Source organism: Monosiga brevicollis, genomic scaffold, assembly GCF_000002865.3.
Source record: "Monosiga brevicollis MX1 MONBRscaffold_23 genomic scaffold, whole genome shotgun sequence".
Taxonomy (NCBI): Eukaryota; class Choanoflagellata; order Craspedida; family Salpingoecidae; genus Monosiga; species Monosiga brevicollis.
In genome coordinates this window covers 289,970-307,647 of record NW_001865060.1, presented here as the reverse complement: position 1 = coordinate 307,647, position 17,678 = coordinate 289,970, and the positions used below count along the sequence as shown (strand labels likewise).

The following is a 17,678-nucleotide window of genomic DNA, read 5'->3' as shown; positions in this document are numbered from 1 at the left end:
AGGTCTGACATTGTGTTGCGGACAATCTCTCACGTTCTGTGTTGTGTGGATGAATGTGCGCTGGGACACGCGCAGTGCCCACACGAGCTGATCTGCGACCACCATAGGCAGTTTATCTCAACGGCCGTGCCTGCTAGTGTTCCTAGTCGGGATAAGCGCAAGCGGCGCGTTGCTCCTGCCGACTCAGACCTCCCCCAGGTACGTACGCTTTTCGCTTTTGCAACCCGCGTGCCTTTAGGGGTGTACCTCTCAGTGTGTTTTTTTTTATCCCGATTGGCATTTAGGTTGATTTCAATTTGCTCAGCATGCACACCCTTCGTCGCTACGGTCGCCACTACAAAATCGACGGCGGCCAGTCAAAACCAGATCTAGTCCAGGTAAGCCACCGGTGAAGATGTACTCACCCGGGCCATCATCCTCTTCTGTATCAGCCGTTCGTTCTCAATATTCTCACGTGAATTTGTCCCATGTTAACCAGGCCGTTAACAAGCACTTCCTGGCACAAGACGTGGCTGAGCGGGATGCCATTGTTTTGTTTGCGCACTCTATCAACAGCGGGCAACGCCAGCAATAGAAGGGACGCGCCACGCCTTTTAAAAAAGACAAAATCAACTCACATGTCAACGCTTTCGTGTCGCCCTCGAGCGCGCTCGACACCCTGGATGTTAAGCGAGCAATTGAGCCTTGTCTGTTTCATTCCCGGGCCATCCCCACCAGCCATACCAGCCACACCAGCCACGCGGGCCATAGCACTACCAACCTACCAACAGCACCACCATCTGCCGACTCACATGTCAACAAGTGCTCGAGTGTGGCACACACACACGCAGCTGGATTATTTTATTTTACACGCGTTCATTTCATTTAAAATTTTTATTTTATTGGATGAGTTGTTGCTTTTTGTTGTTGCTTTTTGTTGTCTTTTATTGTTGTCTTTTGTTGTCTTTTGTTGTTGTCTTTTGTTGTTGTTGTTGTTGTTGTTGCTTTTTTTTCTCGGATGCGTGCTGCGCGATCGGCGCATGGCTCGGACCTGTTGTTGGTGGTGATGGTGGTGATGGCGGCTGGCTTGCGGTCGCTGGGTTTGGTGGGGAGGGTGGAGCAGCGTGGAGTGGCGGGGTTCATGAGGCTGCTCGTGGTCTGGGGGCTATGTGCTTTTGTTGCGGTGAGCGTGTGGGCGTTGCCCGAGGGGGAGATGATGGATGCCAATCTGTTGGTCGATGCGAGCGGAGCGCTGCACTTCAACACCAGTGGGGCCGTGCTGCTCAACGGCGTCGATGTGGCCAGGGCGCTCAGGCAGGCCCAGCAACAGCTTGAGCAACTGACGCAAACGATGCAACGCTTGCCGTTGATTTATGCGCCCGTAATCATATCCACAGACGCCATTGCCGCCAGCTCAGTGTACGCAGCAGACCTGGATGGTGACGGGGATCAAGACGTCCTCAGCGCAAGCCGAAATGATAACAAGATTGCATGGTACCGCAACGATGGCATGGGTGGATTTTCCGCTCCCATAATTATATCTACGGCTGCCATCTCGCCCTGGGCTGTTCACGCAGCCGACTTGGACGGCGACAACGCCATCGACGTCCTGAGCGCCAGTGTAACTGACAACAAAATTGCTTGGTACCGCAACAACGGTCAAGGTAATTTTTCTGAACAGAGGGTCATCTCCACGAATGCCACCTCTGCTCGCGCCAGCTTTGCCGCTGATCTGGACGGAGATGGAGATCTGGATGTCCTCAGCGCCAGTACCAGTGATGACAAGATCGCGTGGTATCGCAACGACGGCAGCGGTGGCTTCTCCAACGAGTTGATCATCACCACTTCCGCCCAGAGCGCCTGGTCGGTGGTCGCGGCCGACCTCGATGGCGACGGAGATGCTGATGTCCTCAGCGCAAGTAGCACGGACAACAAAATTGCCTGGTATCGCAACAATGGCAATGCGTCCTTTTCGGATCAAATTGTCATTTCCACAAACGCTGCTTACGCCTGTTCCGTGTACGCAGCCGACCTGGATGGTGATCAAGACATTGATGTCCTCAGCGCAAGTTACGACGACAACAAAATTGCTTGGTACCGCAACGACGGCGATCAAGGGTTCTCAAGCGAGCTGCTCATCTCCACAGCTGCCGACGCGGCCTGGTCAGTTTATGCGGCAGACCTCGACGGCGACGGGGACATGGACGCTTTGAGCGCAAGCAGAGATGACAACAAGATCGCCTGGTATAGGAACGACGGAAGCGGTGTCTTTACAAATCAAATTATCATCTCCACAGCTGCCGATGCGGCCTGGTCCGTGTTTGCGGCCGACCTCGACAACGACGGCAACATGGATGTTCTCAGTGCCAGCTCCAATGACAACAAAGTCGCATGGTACCACAAAGATGCTATATTGTGACCTCAACTCTGGCTCACTCGTTCCTCGCCAGCACAGCCAAGCAGAACTGTCCATTTGGTCCAGGTCTCGTTTTTTCTTCAATGCAAGGCGCGACCAGCAGCGCTCAGCTCTCATCATCCTTCGCCCCGCATCAAGCCGCAAGCGCAGCACGAAGAACTGTTGAACTAATTTTATTTTTTCTCCATGAGAAATTGAAAATGTCATGTTAAGCAACCCTGAACAAGTAAGAGTCAGCGACCATCAATTCTGGCAACCTGCCCTGCCCGATATGCACACAAGGCTAATTCAGCAGATCCAGCTGAGCAAGCGTGCCGGTAAGTCGGCCCGTATGGCCGGGGCCGCTGCCCACAAGCATGATGCAGTTGGCAGCAGCTGCCCCGCAGTCGACAAAGCCAAGACCGCTGGCCGCCACGGCTACCTGTCCCACCACAACCCCGTCTACTTTTGCTTCCAATGCGTTCGTTGTCAAAAGAAGCCGCACTGAATGGGCTTGGTCGTCGCTCAAGACTGCGGGCACCGAAATGTAAGTGGTCTGTGCCCCACCTTGGATTGTGAAGCCAACTTGAATCTGATTAGTGCCAATAAACACGCTCATGGTGCGGCCTGCACCGTTGGCCGTGCCCTTGTAAAGAACGTCTACGAAAAGCATTGGCAAAACAGTTGATAGAAGTCAGTCAACACCATGGGGACAAGAAGCTTACGAGGGAGAACACAAAAAAAAAAAATATGTGCAAACCAGCGAGAGTCACACGTACAGCCCGTGGTGCCCGAATTAATTGTCAGCTGCAGGCGAAGATCAAAGCCCTGCTGCACTGAGCCCGCGGGATGTTCTTGCAGCAACAGGCCACCCGAGCCATCAAAGGACGTACTCATGGCACTCACAGTCACGTTGGCCGTGGCTGGCTCGACCAAGGCGGCCCCCTCTTGGAGTACATCAAAGAGGCTCACGGGTGAGCTGGTTGACATGGGTGCTGTTGTTGTCGAGTCCCAAGCCATGGTCGTGTGCTGCCCGGAGGTGGTTGTTTCTTGATCTTCACTCAGGTCGGCAAGCAGGCGCTCCACCGAAAAGTACAGAAAGGCCTCGGTGAGCTCGCCGGTCATCGGCAACAACGAATTTAAATATTCATCCACCCGTTCGCCCAGGGACAGCAGGCAGCCGCCAACATTAGGTTCACAGTCGGGAATTGGGCCAGTCACGACTTGAACTGCATCTTGCGCATCCACGCGCGCATAGAGGCGGCTGTTATTACCAAGTACGGTCACGGTGTGAACCTGGCCGTCAAGAAACTGTCCCGGAAGCGTCAGGGTTTGAATGGCGTAGGTCGCAGAGGCTACCTCGACCACGACTCCAGTCGACCGCACGCGAATCGAGTACAGACGATCAAAGCCGTTGGTCTTGGAAACCAGATAGCCACCCACCATTGCGCGAAACGCAAAGTGCAATCCTAGCTCCGTTCGTGCCGTTGGTACAGCCAGCCGGACGCCTCCAACTCCGGAAAGAACCAAGGCGCCATCTGCAAAGGATCCGACACCGTCAGCCATGGCTTGATCGAGCAAATCTAGTCGGTCCAAGATTGCCGAGGTCGTGGATGAAGTCGTCGTGGTCGTCGCGGTCGTCGTCGTCGTTGTCGTCGTTGTCGTCGTTGTCGTGGCCTCCGTTGTTGTCTCGGGCGCAAAGGTTGTGGTCGAAGTTGTCACCGAGGTCGTGCTGAGCTCTGTACCCTCAGGTAACACCTGATCAAGCTGTTGGACAACGCCGTTGTCGGCCACAGCCTCTGCATCAACAACGGCCGCAATGTTACCTAGCAAAATGGAGCCGCCGACGCGCCGTACGGCCTGGAGGCGGCCATCCACCATAACGATATTGCCTGTTTGCAGAGCCGTCCGATTGTAGAACCCAACCGCGACATGACGGCTCAAAAAAGCATCTCGCTTATCGGCTTCCAAGAACAATTCAAAGAGTGCATCCTGCGAAAACGAGTTAAAGGCAGAGTCACGTGGTGCAAACACGGTCCAGGGGCCACGGCGACCCAATTCAGTCACAATGGACGAGCCGGACAGGAGCTGATCAAACATGCTAAGGGCCGCGTTGCCCTCCACGGTTGCCAGCACGGTGGTCCCATTGAACACAGCAGTCGTGGTCGTAATCCTTGGTGTTGTAGTTGTGGGCAGCGTTGTTGTTGTGGTGGTGGTAGTGGTGGTGGTAGTGGTAGTGGTAGTGGTAGTGGTAGTGGTAGTGGTAGTGGTGGTGGTAGTAGTGGTGGTGGTAGTCAAGGTGGTTGAAGATGCTGTGGTAATCACAGGTGTGGCTGTAGTGGGTGCGGCATCTATTGGTACAACGGGAGACTTGGCGTGAGTCGGATGCCGTTGCTCGAGTAAAGCTGCGGCAAGTGACAAAAGAGAAGGGCAAAACATACCCTCGACAACAATCAGCCCCTGCAGAAAGCTGTATTGCGATGCATGAAAGTAATACCGACCTTCCGCCTATGGAAGCAAAGTTGTTCTCTCCGGTGAGTTGAAATGCACAGAGAAAGAAGGGGCAAGGAGGCACAACATCAACCACGCGCGTTTGTACAGACCTCGAAAGCAACTGTCAAGTTGCTGGACCGAGCAGCCGGGCTGCTGAAGAGCACGCCCAATGTTGCGTCTGATGGTAAGCCAGAGATAATGTCCAAAGGCACATTGTTGTCCCACTGAAAGCGGACAACTGCGCCCGTGGCCACGTGGAGAGGTGGGGCATTGTACTGCAGACTCCAGTCAACCACGTTGTCGGGCAAGGTGGCCGAGGTCTCGATGATGCGGACCGGGTTGAAGACAGTCACCGAGCCGGCAAGGTAGGCTTGGAATTGTGAATAATAGTTGTAAGTGCCGACAGTTCGAAACGTGGCAGAGTGGGTGTACAAACCACGATAACGGGGGAGGCCTGAGGTGAAGCGACCATCAGGAATGCGACTGGTTCCAGAGACAACGTTGATGGGCATGGCATCAGAGTCCCATTGCCAGGTCATGCTATCGCCCAGCCTGATGCGCTGATGCAACTCAGCCAAAGGCAAGTTGACGTTCCATTGAATGACGTGCTCCACCCCAGTCGCCGGCCGCGCTGTTGGCGGGACTGTCGTCGTCGTCGTTGTTGTTGTTGTTGTTGTTGTTGTGGTGGTGGTGGTGGTGGTCGTTGTTGTTGTAGGAGTAGTAGAGGAAGAAGCATGAGGAGAAGTCGTGGTGGCAGAAGAAGCAAAAGAGGTTGAGGTGTGTGCAGGCGTCGTGGAAATGCCAGGAGAACGAGTGTTAGAGCTCGATGTTGTTAAACCCAAAGAGCTACTCGAAGACGACAAAGGGACTGTGGTCGTCCCGAGTGGTGTGCTGCCGATTGTTGATATGGTGCTGGTCGTCGAGCTCGTGGTCACTGTCGTGGTAATTGCCGTGGATGTGGCGGGTCGCTGCGTGATGGGAGTGCCATCCTCTTCGCACAAAACATCCTGATAGGCCAGCGGCACCGTCACTGTGCTCTCCTGCCAGGTGCCAGTGCTGACAATCTCGCCGTTGAAACTGCACTGATCAAATTGCAGTAATGAGCCGCCACCGCAGATGGCCTGTGCGCACTGCGTAGCTGTATGAATCGCACCCGATTGATCTGAAAACGACCGGACGGGGGAGGGGGTGCCCAAAAGCAAATACCCATGTGAGTCTCTCTCTGTCGTCGCAAATGTCCATTGAATTTGCTCAACTTCCAAGGCATCAAGGCGAGTCAAGGCAGTCTTACCAGCAAAAAGGCCGCCCAGTGTGCCGGAACGGCAAACGCAGCCGCTGGTGGCTTGTGCCGTGTACAGCCAACGCGTCTCTTGGTCAAAACCTCCACACCCGTTGCTGAAGCGAACCGCCTCAGTAGCTGAGCTCGGGGGCGTGCAGGTCAGGCTAAAGCCCGCGCATTGCCCCAACGTGCACACGTCATTGATGGTTTCTGGGTTGCCATCGTCACAAAAAGCGCCGTCCGGCTTGAGCAACACTGGGCACGAACCAGCCACGCAGCTTGTGGTCTATTCAGCGCAAATGCAAACAAAAAACGGGAAAGCGTGATGATGTTAGGAAGATTTCGAAGGTAGCCCTTTGACGTTGCGGCTTGATGCAAAGTACCTGGTGACACTGCGTCAGTGGTTGGCATTCCACGTTGAGGCAAAGATCAGTCCCCACGCATGTGCCGGCAAGACACCGGTCGTCGACGGTGTTGACATTCCTAGTTGAATGCGGCCAGCCAAAAGCACACTATAAGATCTGCGCATACCATTGCCTTGCGACGCCACGATGAAGCGTTGAGGGGACACACCCATCGTTGCAGGTCGTGTTGTCAGCTACGTGAAAGCTGGTGCAGGAACCGGCAATACAACCACCGCGTGTGCAGGGGTTGCCATCGTCAAAGGTGCAGGCCGTCCCCAAGGGGTGGTCAATAATGTCACCACACTGGCCCAAAAAGCAGGCTTCTGAGTATTGGCATTCATGATCTGTGGGCTCTGGGCAGGCAAGACCTTGGCAGGGGTCCGTGCTGATGCACGCGCCATTGCCGTCGCACATGTCGATGGTGCGGTTGTTATTGTCATCGCAGCTGGTATTTGCTGGTCGAAACTGAAAGACGCACTCGCCAAGCACGCATGTGCCGTCCTCGTAGCAATCTGAGGGCGCTCGACAGTCGACTCCCAGACAAGGGTCTTGTCCCACGCACACTCCAGCCTCGCATGTATCCGGGAAGGTGGAGGCATTGCCTGTCGTGAACAGTGGCCATACGAATAGAAAGGCCGGATCAACACATTTGTCAGCAGGGTGAGGTGATGCAGCGGACCCTTGCCCAGCGATAGGACAGGCGCTTGCTGGAACGCAGGAAGTGCATTGTGGGTTGTAGATTGTCAATAACCAACGCACCATCATTGCAGAGATACGCTGATGGATAGTTGTCAAACGAGCAAATGCCATGTAGGCATGAGGCGTTGGTCTGGCATTGGCTTGGAGCACAAACGACTTCGTCACACAGGTCGACACCCGCGCATACCCCATCTAGCATCAATGATCATTGTGAGCTAGCCCTCGCTCAGACCCCCCGCCCCCCAAACAATTAAAAAAAAAAAAAAAAAAAAGCAGGCCCCCTCCCCTCCTCTCTGGTGGAAACACTTTTGAAAATTGCAAGTTATGACTGACCAGCTTGGCACTGGTCATTGGTCGTTCTCTCGTTTCCGTCATCACAACTGCAAGGCGTGTGCAAAGCAAAGGCAGTCATGCATCAAATGTGGCAAAGATTGTTTTGAAACATTATGATGCTGGGCTGCAAGCGTTGGCGCCAAGCTCCAACGATCGCTCATACTTACGTGGCGTTGATGCCTCGAAAGGTGTAGTTGCAATTGCCGTGCAAACATGAACCAACAGCCTCGAAACAAACGGTGGGTGGGCTGTCGCATACCACGGCGTCACAATAGTCAATGCCACGACAAACGCCAGCTTGGCAGGTGTCCTCGAGCGTCTCAAAAATATCGTCATCACACTGAGCAAACACACCAACAACGACACAAAAGGGTGAATGGCTATTTGCCGACCAGTGCGCTTCAGCAAAGACAGCTATTACCATGAGATTTGGAAGCACCTCTGGATCGGCACCTACCTCAGTTCCATTGGGTCGGAAGGGCAGTACCGGGCAAAGACCCGTGGTGGGTTCACAACTGACTGGCATCTCACACTGCCCTGGCGTCGGGCAGATGACACCAGCGCACTTGGCTGCATGGGGCGAGATGACGGATGCGAGTGAGAGGTAGCGTAGCGATCACCGTCGGCACGCATACAAGCAGAAAAGCCAGACTCACGCGTGCCAATGCAGGTTCCGGCGCCATTGCAGCGCAAGTCTCGGAGGGTGTCGTCGCTGAGAGTACACGTGGTGTTGACTGGTTGGGGTACGGGGCTCGCGCACTCGCCAAGTACACACTGCTCAGCCAGCAAGCAGTCGGTGGCAGGTGCGCAGGTCTGACGTGCACAGTAGGCTTCCTGCTTCGTGACCCAGGATATATTGGATACAACAGCGGCACCGCCGAAGAGGGCCACATCAACATGCACGGGAAGATTCACCACTGACTCGCTCGTGTAACGCAGCTGATGATCAACCACAAACTCAACTCGTCCTTGCCTATTCACCAGGAGCTCGAGCGTCGAGGCTCGGGCATACGTGCCCAAGCTTTTCTTGAAGCGTCCAGCTTCGTACGCAAAGGCGTTGCCGCCCTCTGCCAAAAACACGGCAAAGGCCATGTCTTCAAACTGCGATGTAAGAACCTCTGAGCCTAGGCCAAAAGCGAGGTTGGCATCCGTTTGTTCCGGAGTAAAGCGCACCCCGGCCCGGGTATCGTTGGTTGACAAGCCATCGAGCGACACGGCCGAGGCGTTCCAGCCGTCCACCCGTGCCACTCGGCGTAGGCCAAAGTTCATGGTGGGTTCCAAGCCACGCAGCTCACGCCAGGCTACACACGTGCTTGGGTCGCAAGCCAACTGTGGCACGCAAATACCGGCGAAACACTGCTCCAAGTAGCTGCTGCTGTCACCATCGTCGCACATACTGCCAGCAGCACGGAACGGATCATCACACACTCCGTTTCGGCAAGTGCCTACCTCGTGGCACACACTTTGGGCCTGGCAGACGATCCCCGCACATCTGGATCACAAAAAAAAAAGCAAGAGGGGGGTGAGGCGAGCAGAATAAGCATGGATTCCATACGGTTGTGCATGCCTTAGCGAGGCTGGAGGCATGGCCTGGGGCCAATTACAGCAAGACAGGCATGGTCGTAAAACATACGGATCAATGCCAGCACAAAGGCCACCGGTGCAGACGTCATTTTGCGTATTGGCCAGACCGTCATCGCATCTGTCCAATGGGGTGGAGGACCGACAAGCAGGTGCAGGATGGGAATGAGTATTCACTGTCCCTTATGGAACCATGTTCCAATGCCTGCCAAGAGTCGACACTTACACAGTGCCGTCGAGCTTTGGCAAGATGGTGCATTGACCTTGGAAGCAAGTTCCCGGCTCATGGCATTGGTTGATGGGTGGGCATGTGACATTATTGGCCACGCAAAGATCAACACCCGCGCACACACCGGCCATGCACTATCAGAGATGGCAAGCAAAGGAGAGTCAAAGATTCGCTCTGATCGGCCGTGTCCCACACAACCACGGTAGCACGTCTTACCTGATCGCTGGTCGTGCGGTTGTCAGCGTCGTCACAGGCCAGGCCGGCCGGGCGGAAAGGGTTGCTGCACAAACCCGTTTGGGGATCGCACTCGCCGACACTGTGGCACTGTGACAAGGCAGTGCAGTTTACGTCTGCGCACAAGTCAAGCCCACTGCACTCGCCCGCCGAGCACTACCAGTCAAGAAGCAGCGTGCGACCCCCCGGAAACAAAAGTGAGAAAGGCATGATAAAAAATTAAAATGAAATCAAAAAGCCAAGCGGGCGTGCAACGCAGTGGGGAGGGGTCGGGCAGTGACTGGCAGCGCCAGGCTCACCGTATCGTTGATGGTATGAGCGAAGCCATCATCACAGATCGTGCCGTTGGGTAGGGGCAGGCTGGGGGAGCATTCTCCATGAGAGCAGACACCCGCTTGGTGGCACTGATTCAAGGGCTCGCATGTCACCGCCCAGGCAACACAATAATCAACGCCCAAACACGTGCCAAAGCCATCACACATGTCATCATCGGTGGCTTCAATCCCGTCATCACAGCTGTCCACATGGAAAAGGAAAAAGAAAAAAAGTGGGACCAAGTGAGCATCAAGGCAGACCTGGATGAAAAAGACACACACCAACGCCCTCTGCGGTGCTCGTAGCCCTGCCACACAACAATACACGTACGTACCTGCTGTTGACAGGTCGGAATTCGTACGAGCATGAGCCCAAAAAACATGTGCCGTTGGTCATATGGCATTGACTGGGTGCAACATCACAGGTGATGTTGTTCACGATGCAAGGGTTAATTCCGGCACAAGTACCCCAGCCGTCGCAGACATCGTCCCTGGTTTCGGCGTCCTCATCATCGCATGGCGTCCCCGCGGTGATGTTGAGCGGAGGCAGGCATGAACCACGCAGGCACTCAGCTCCATGCTGACACTGGTTTGGTGGGCTGCATACGATGTCTTCCGTGACGCATCTACATACAGGGGTGTTCGAGCCTGCGTGAGGAGGTGGTGTTGTGCCGCTGTCCATTGCTCAAGTCAAAAGTAGGATGCAGGATCAAGAAAAGCGAAAAGCGTACAGGTCTTCGCCGATGCAAATGCCATTGGCAAGGCAAATATCGGTGGTCGTGCGTTCGTTGTTGTCATCACAGGGCGTGGCCACCGGCAAAAGGTCGTAGCTGCAGGTGCCTCGGAAGCAGACGCCGGGAGCTCGGCAACTCTCGGGGGGTGCGCAAGTTACGTTGTCACGAACGCACTAAAGAAAATACAAAAATGAACAGAAAAAGGCCCCCCGCCTGTCAAAAAAAGCGACCAGGTTGGACAAACGGGCCGAGCAACAATCGAAACCAACCAAATCAATGCCTCGGCAGATGCCCGCTTGACTGTAATGATCAAGGTCATCAGGAAAATGTGGTCCGAGGCAAGGTGCAGAGCACAAGGGAGATCAGATGAGATGAGATTGCAACAAGACACTTTCAAAAACCCCATGGCTAGGGAAAGCCAAGCTCGCAATGTGTGGTCCAAAGAAGTGCGCGAGCACACCGCTCAGCATATGAGGCAAACACAAACGTACCAAGTATCAAAGTCTGTGCTCTCATCCTCATCATCGCAAGATATGTTGGTGGCTGCAGACGGCGTTCATTGTGAGACCAGCATCAAAGACATTCTGGCACATCAAAATGGAAGCCGAATCACAAACCAGCGCGAGGGATGTTTTGCACGCAGACACCACCAAAGCATAGGGCTTCGGTACATGTGTCCTCGTTGATAGCTGTACAGGCGGTGCCCTCCGTGCGGTTGGCTGGTGCTGGGCAGAGGCCGTTGACGCAAGTTCCTGCCAAAGTACATTCCGTAGCCGGGACTGCAAACATTGAAATGAGCACCGGTGATTGAGAAAGCCCATAGGCTGACCGAGATGGAAGGCAAAAAAGACGTACATGAAGCAATGCACTCATGGGCAGCATTGCAGGTGCCAACACCAGATTGTTCATTGCCATCGTCGCAGCTAGCCCCGACGAGCTTGAACGAGTAGGAGCAGTTGCCCCGAAAGCAAGTGCCCACCGGTTCATGGCAGGGCGTCGGTGGGCTCTCGCACACAACATCGTTCTCTTCACACAGGTCGATCGAAACGCAGACGCCTCCAACACATTCATCTTCGGTAGCCGCGTTATTATCGGTGCACTAACGATGGTTGTCAAGGCACGCAATAGCACAAGGTTGCTGTCAAAAGTCGCAGGTGGGCGGTGATGTGATGAGCAAGGCACCAATGACTGACCGGAGAGCCATTGTCAAGCAAAACATTTTGGATACACGTGCCAAAGCGACACTCGGCTGCTGTGCACTCATTCTCGTCCACATCAACGCAGGGATAACCATCGGGGGCCAGCGGAAAAAGCGGACACTGTCATCAAGCAAGCCGAACGATGTGTCAAGCGTTGACGAATGACAAGCAACCAAAGACCGAAACAGGCGGCTCAAACGGAATCGGGGGTTACCTGGCCATTGCGGCAATCCACGGACAAGAGACAGGCCGACGGCGAGACACGGGTACTAATGCAGACGCCGTCCTCACACTTGAAAAGGGAAAATGGAGGGAAGAAGAAAGAGGTCAGCTTACATGTAGTTCACGGAGAATTTGCTACCTCTTGGAAACATTTGGGCATCAGGTGGGGCAAGGAAAACTCACGCGCGGGTTGCGAGCAACAAAGGCCACAGTGCTGCAGTTACTTCCATCCTCTGCAACAGGGTTGCTGCAGATTCCATTGGCGCAGGTACCCGGTTCGTGACACTCATCAATGGCAATGCAAGTCACACCGATGCAGCGATCTGCAAGCGCAGCAAAGTGGCGGTCAAGCTCAGCTCAGCCACGGCGGCCAAGCACACGATCTGAGATGAAACTTTGCAAGAACTAATCAGCTGACCTTCACCGGCACACGTGCCATCACCAAGGCAAATGTCATCGTCGGTCAAAGTGTTGTTATCATCACAGCCAACACCTAAGACGAATGAATAAGACATTTAAGGAATGAGAGCGGGTCCTGCCTGACGATTGACGTCAAGTTCGAGAGGGCTCGTGTGTGAAAAGCGGAAAAAAAAAATCATGAGACGTACCAAAGGCAGTTGGCGACGTTTGCAGGCACTCCCCGACGTGACAAGAGGCGGTTGTGCACACATCGCCGTCGGTGTCCGGGCATAAGATGCCCGTTGCTTTCACGGGATTGGAGCAAGTGCCCGTGTTGGGATCACATATGCCCGTATCGTGGCATGGAGACAGCGGCGTGCAGACCACATTTTCACAAAGGCGAACGCCCGAGCATATCCCATCGAAACAACGCTCACCAGTTGTCTCGGGGTCATCGTCGTCACACCTACGCACCAATCCCCATGAGCCGTGGACGGGTGAGCGTCTGTGCGTCTAAAAGTTGGCACCGGGGAGTGCAGATGAAACGCACGGGGTGCCGTCAGGCAGCAAAGGATTGGTGCAGATGCCGGTCCAAAGGTCGCAGTCACCCGGAGCGTGGCAAACGGAGAGTGCCGTGCAGGGCGTGGGACACTGTCAAGGCACATATTCAAGGTCAACGGCAAGTTTGGCAGAGTAGGCAGATGAACAAGCGGAAACACGAGCTTACCCGGTCAACCCCAGTGCAAACACCATCCAGGCACTGGTCTTCCACTGTACGGTTGTTGTCATCGTCGCAGCTACGCCGCAGTTGATTATGGGCGGAGGAGACAGGGGGCGGGTGAGGAACAGACGAGCAAGAGGGGGTGAGACGACGCCCCATGCGAGTTTTGACGGCGCGCTCCAAGTCCTCAGGGCTTACGCGCTACCATCGCTCTTGACGGGTCCCATTGAGCAGAGACCAGTCTGGAAATCACAGGCGCCAGGAAGATGGCAGGTAGACACCGGCAAACACTCGACATTGGCGCACAAATTTACACCCTACGAACAGTGTGAAACGGGCAGCATCAACGCATGTCGTGGCGAGCAGGTAGTGACAAGATGCACGACGCACCACACATGCACCATTGGCTTGGCAAGCATCCAATACGGTTGTACTATCTCCATCATCGCCTGTGTGTGAGAAGCCCATTCATCACATGCGAAAGCATGAGAGGCGGCAAAGTAAACTTGGCGGTGCCAGGGGCAGATCGGCAATTCGAGGAGAGGTCAATCCAAAGTTCTGAGACGCACACGTCGTGTTGACGGGTTTAACGGGGTTGGTGCAGGCACCATTGATGCATTCGCCTAACCCAGTGAGGTGGTGGAATATAAGTTTGAAAGGAAGAGCACACTGAAAGGGGAAAGGTGTGAATCAGCAGCGGCATGAACACACCTGCCAAGTGGCACTGGCTGCGTGGCACGCAGTCAAAGCCAAAGCAGGGATCCAACCCCGTGCAAACATGCGAATAACACCTATTCGAAAGTGCCCAGAATAGGCACGCGATGAAGCCACGGGCAAAGATGTGAGAAACGAGTCACTGCATGAAATGGGCCAGACTTAACACGGCAACTAGAAGCCAGCCACAAGGGCATGCGTGGTGGGCATACTTGTCGTCGATGGTGACGTTATCCCCATCATCGCAATCCGTGCCTTCGGGCAGAGCAGTGTAGTCGCATTGGCCCGTTTGATCATTGCAGATGCCCGCAGCATAGCAAGCGCGGGGTTCGCAAGTAACGTTGAAGCACCGCGTTTTTGTCCCACTGTAGCCAGGCGGAGATTGAATGAGCCTTGCAAAGAAGCCGTCAATGGCGAGACGGTGTCTTGTGGCGGGGAAGAAGCAATGACGTACACGCAAACACCGTCAAAGCACAGCGACTCGATAGTAATGGGATTGTTGTCGTCACAAGCTGAGCCATCGGCTAGGGCCGGTCCGGCGAAGCAGCTGCACGGGCGAGGCCGCAAGGAAACAGACAGAACCAGGGGAAAGAGAAAAAGAAAGAAAGACAGGGAGAGAGAGAGAGAGAGAAAGACAGGGAGAGAGAGAAAAAAAAAAGCAAACCGCATTGTACAAGAAGGAATGAGCTTTGGCATCCTGTCCCGACTCTTCCTGCGGTGACAACGCGAGACCCGAAGAAGCACGTACCTGCCCCCGCTACAAACAGAAGGTTCATGGCATGAATCGGATGCACACTGCACCGCGTGGCCTGTTGTCAAATGTGGAGACGTCGACAAAAGCAAGATGTGGTATCAGCGTGAGAGTCAGAGCGGAGGGCGTGGACGCATGGGTGCTGTTAAGCATGCCGTGAATGTCCAACATGCGAGGCGAGTTTCGATCAGGGCAAACGAGCGAGCTACGCACAGGGATCCGTGGTGGTGGAGGTTGTCGACGTGGTGGTTGTGGAGGATGTTGTGGTGGTAGAAGTGGACGACGTCGTGGTAATAGGGGCACGACAGACACCCGCAAGACAAATCCCCGCGTCAATACTCGTGCTGGTGTTGGTCAGGGCGCACGGTGTTCCATCGCCTAACACTGCGCCGGCATAGCATTGACCACCTTCACAGTGGCCAGCGGAGTGGCATTGATCCCCGGGGCATTGCACGCCCGCGCATGGGTCACGGCCCTACGCAGAGAAGAAAGTGGGCAGCAGGCATCAAGCACGAGACATGAGCAACAGCGCAGAGGCGGTTCCTGCCCCGGGTCGTACGGCTCTCCAGTCTAGGTTGACTGACCAGGCAAATGCCGTCCAGGCACTGCACCCGTATCCATTGGCATCGTAGTCGGTGACATTCACAAGAGACAAGAACAAAGCCGATGCGGGGAGAAACACAGAGTGAGCAAGGATGAGGGAATAGATGAATGGGTGCATGAGTCAGTGAGTGGGTGAGATCCTGCCACCTTGTGTGCGATGGGACAGATGGAAACGAAAGGCTGAAGGATGAGAAGTAACAAAGCACGACAGAATTACCGTATCATCAACTGTAGTGGCGTTGCCGTCGTTACAAGGGATACCGGAAGCTGGTGTGGTGGTGCAAACACCCAAGTTGCAGGGGCTGGCGGGATGACATTGGCCAGCGTCGGCACAGGTCATTGTGCGGCAAAATAGCTGGGCTGTGAGCCATTGAGGGCGGGAGATGGTGGCGTTGGGTGTCGAGAAGACGGCACGAAAGTAGTAGGCATCGTAGTCGCGGGAGAAGGTGGACGTGTAGATGGTGACGTTGTTGAGGGCGACGGCAAAGCGGCCACTTTGATCGGCGTAGACATCGAGAAGGTCGCTTGACCCAAAGGATTGCTCGAGACGGCCCAGGATTGTGTTTCGCCGCCAAACCAGGAGTACGGGCACGCCAGAGGCGAGGGAGAGATGCAGAGCAAAGTCAAGCGAGCGATAGTCGGCCAGGCTGCTTGGTACCTCGCGGGAAAATCCAACCATGAGACTATCACCGGCATGGGCTGGTACTATGCGCACGCCGACCGACAGCGCGCTTGAGAGGTCTGCCCTGACTTGGCTGATGACACCTGCAGTCCACGAATCGCGAGCGTCTGTCTTGACAATATCTTCGTTATCGATTTGCAGGCCAGAGGAGGCATTGAGAGCCACTTGAGCACCCAGCTCGGACGATACTACGTCAAAGGGGTCAGCGTGTACCATGTGCCAGTCAGTTCAAGCAAAGTGAGGTGAGCGGAGCTGAAGATGAGTGCGCAGATGTCAGACCAGGTATGTGCCGTGTGCGGCTCCACCACATGCAAGTCCAGAAGGGAGACGTACCAGCCACGGCGGATGCTGAAAGCAAGGCCAGCCAAATAACAACAACGTCGAGCCGCATCGTGCCGGTGGTCGAACGGCCACGCTCTTGAGTTGCAAACGATCAATACCAAGTGCTCCGAACACAGGCAAGACAAGAACCTCGAGAAGAAGGACGCCCGGCGCTGCTATTTGGCAGCCAAGAGCCAGAGGTACCTGTGGTGCGCCTCGGCGCCGCTGAGCACAGGAGGAAGAGGGACGGATGCACGACACGGGCCGTCGCTTTCAAGGCCCAGCGTCTTGAGTGAACGGCAAAATGCTGCTGCTATGATTTTCGGTCGTTTGCTTCAACGCCCACTTTGCTGTCTCTTTGTTCTCAACTTTTTTTTGACGCGGTCTCATCATCACGGCCACCTTCATGTACTACCTGTAAACAATGCTCGACGCCTGGCTTTATGCGAGGGCACTTGTACGATCCGATCACGATGCCGTATGAGATCCTACTTTGCATGCATGCAGATAAGCGCTGTGGCGGTGGTGTTTTTGTACGCAGAAGCACGACGGTGACCCCGAATTGTCAGACACAACTTTTTATCTGACGTTATGGCAGATGCCAGCTTTTGTCTGACAAGTCAGGCTCGCTGCCATTCATCGAGGGTCATGACATTATTTCGTCATCCGAACAGTTCGTCACACCCATCGAGTCACCACCAAGGGAGCCCTAACGATAACAGCCCACACTCGAGAGAACACAACGTCAATAGCAGCAGGCTGCCCAACAAAGAGTCTCTCTCTCTTTGTCTCTCTGCTTCTCTCTCTGCTTCTCTCTCTGCTTCTCTCTCTCTTTGACCAAATTCTCTCGCTGCCTCTCTCTCTCTGTGGTACATGTAGTTGAGCCAATCCTCTGTGCCTTTGCTGTTTATACCTTTCTCTTACTCTCTTTCTCTCACCGATTCATCTCTCTCTCTGTCTCTCTCCTCTACTTCTCCCCTCTCTCTGTTTCTGCTTCTCTCTCTGTTTCTCTCTCTGTGCTGCTTCTTGTTTTTGCTCCTTCTCCTGCAGCACAAGAGCAGCTCTTGTGCTCCTCCTCCGGCTATCGCCCTCCCCCCCCCCCCCCCCTTCCTTTTCCATCTCCTTCTCCGTGTCGCCTCGCCTTCTTGCCACCCACGGAGCCAGCTGCTCGTGGCGGCAGCTTGTTCAGGACCCACCCCCAGCCACATGAGGAATTTTTGTTGGATGTTGGATGACTGTTGATCGAGAGCAATCAAAACACAAGCCGTCAACCCCAACCCCGGCATCTTGGACCCCCTCCTCCTCCTCCTCCCCTTGACGTCTTGGTCTCCGTGACCTTTTACGTATTATTCTCTGACTTCTGGACCCCCTTCTGCCCTTTGCATCCCCCCC

General features: G+C 54.8%; 2 protein-coding genes across 2 annotated transcripts; one reads left to right on the top strand and one right to left on the bottom strand.

Annotated features, from left to right (window-relative positions):
• Window positions 1–1,120: 1,120 nt before the first annotated feature.
• On the top strand, window positions 1,121–2,882 carry MONBRDRAFT_28036 (uncharacterized protein; the record flags this gene model as incomplete). Its single annotated transcript, XM_001748491.1, has 2 exons — window positions 1,121–2,373; window positions 2,609–2,882. The coding sequence occupies 2 exons, from the start codon at window positions 1,121–1,123 to the stop codon at window positions 2,880–2,882; spliced, it is 1,527 nt and encodes a 508-aa protein (XP_001748543.1).
• A 709-nt stretch (window positions 2,883–3,591) lies between these two features.
• Window positions 3,592–16,356, bottom strand: MONBRDRAFT_28035 (uncharacterized protein; the record flags this gene model as incomplete). The annotated part of the gene is made up of 38 exons (XM_001748421.1): window positions 3,592–3,638; window positions 3,778–4,779; window positions 4,816–4,882; window positions 4,978–6,029; window positions 6,159–6,432; window positions 6,530–6,629; window positions 6,720–7,152; window positions 7,310–7,441; window positions 7,583–7,629; window positions 7,750–7,922; window positions 8,040–8,152; window positions 8,239–9,074; window positions 9,216–9,284; window positions 9,390–9,526; window positions 9,609–9,716; window positions 9,926–10,142; window positions 10,276–10,566; window positions 10,672–10,847; window positions 10,944–10,974; window positions 11,166–11,217; window positions 11,292–11,453; window positions 11,530–11,773; window positions 11,868–11,993; window positions 12,279–12,418; window positions 12,514–12,588; window positions 12,704–12,960; window positions 13,045–13,145; window positions 13,222–13,291; window positions 13,414–13,532; window positions 13,606–13,664; window positions 13,785–13,838; window positions 13,927–14,006; window positions 14,142–14,294; window positions 14,384–14,476; window positions 14,678–14,738; window positions 15,240–15,285; window positions 15,501–16,153; window positions 16,299–16,356. The coding sequence occupies 38 exons, from the start codon at window positions 16,354–16,356 to the stop codon at window positions 3,592–3,594; spliced, it is 7,908 nt and encodes a 2,635-aa protein (XP_001748473.1).
• Window positions 16,357–17,678: the final 1,322 nt, after the last annotated feature.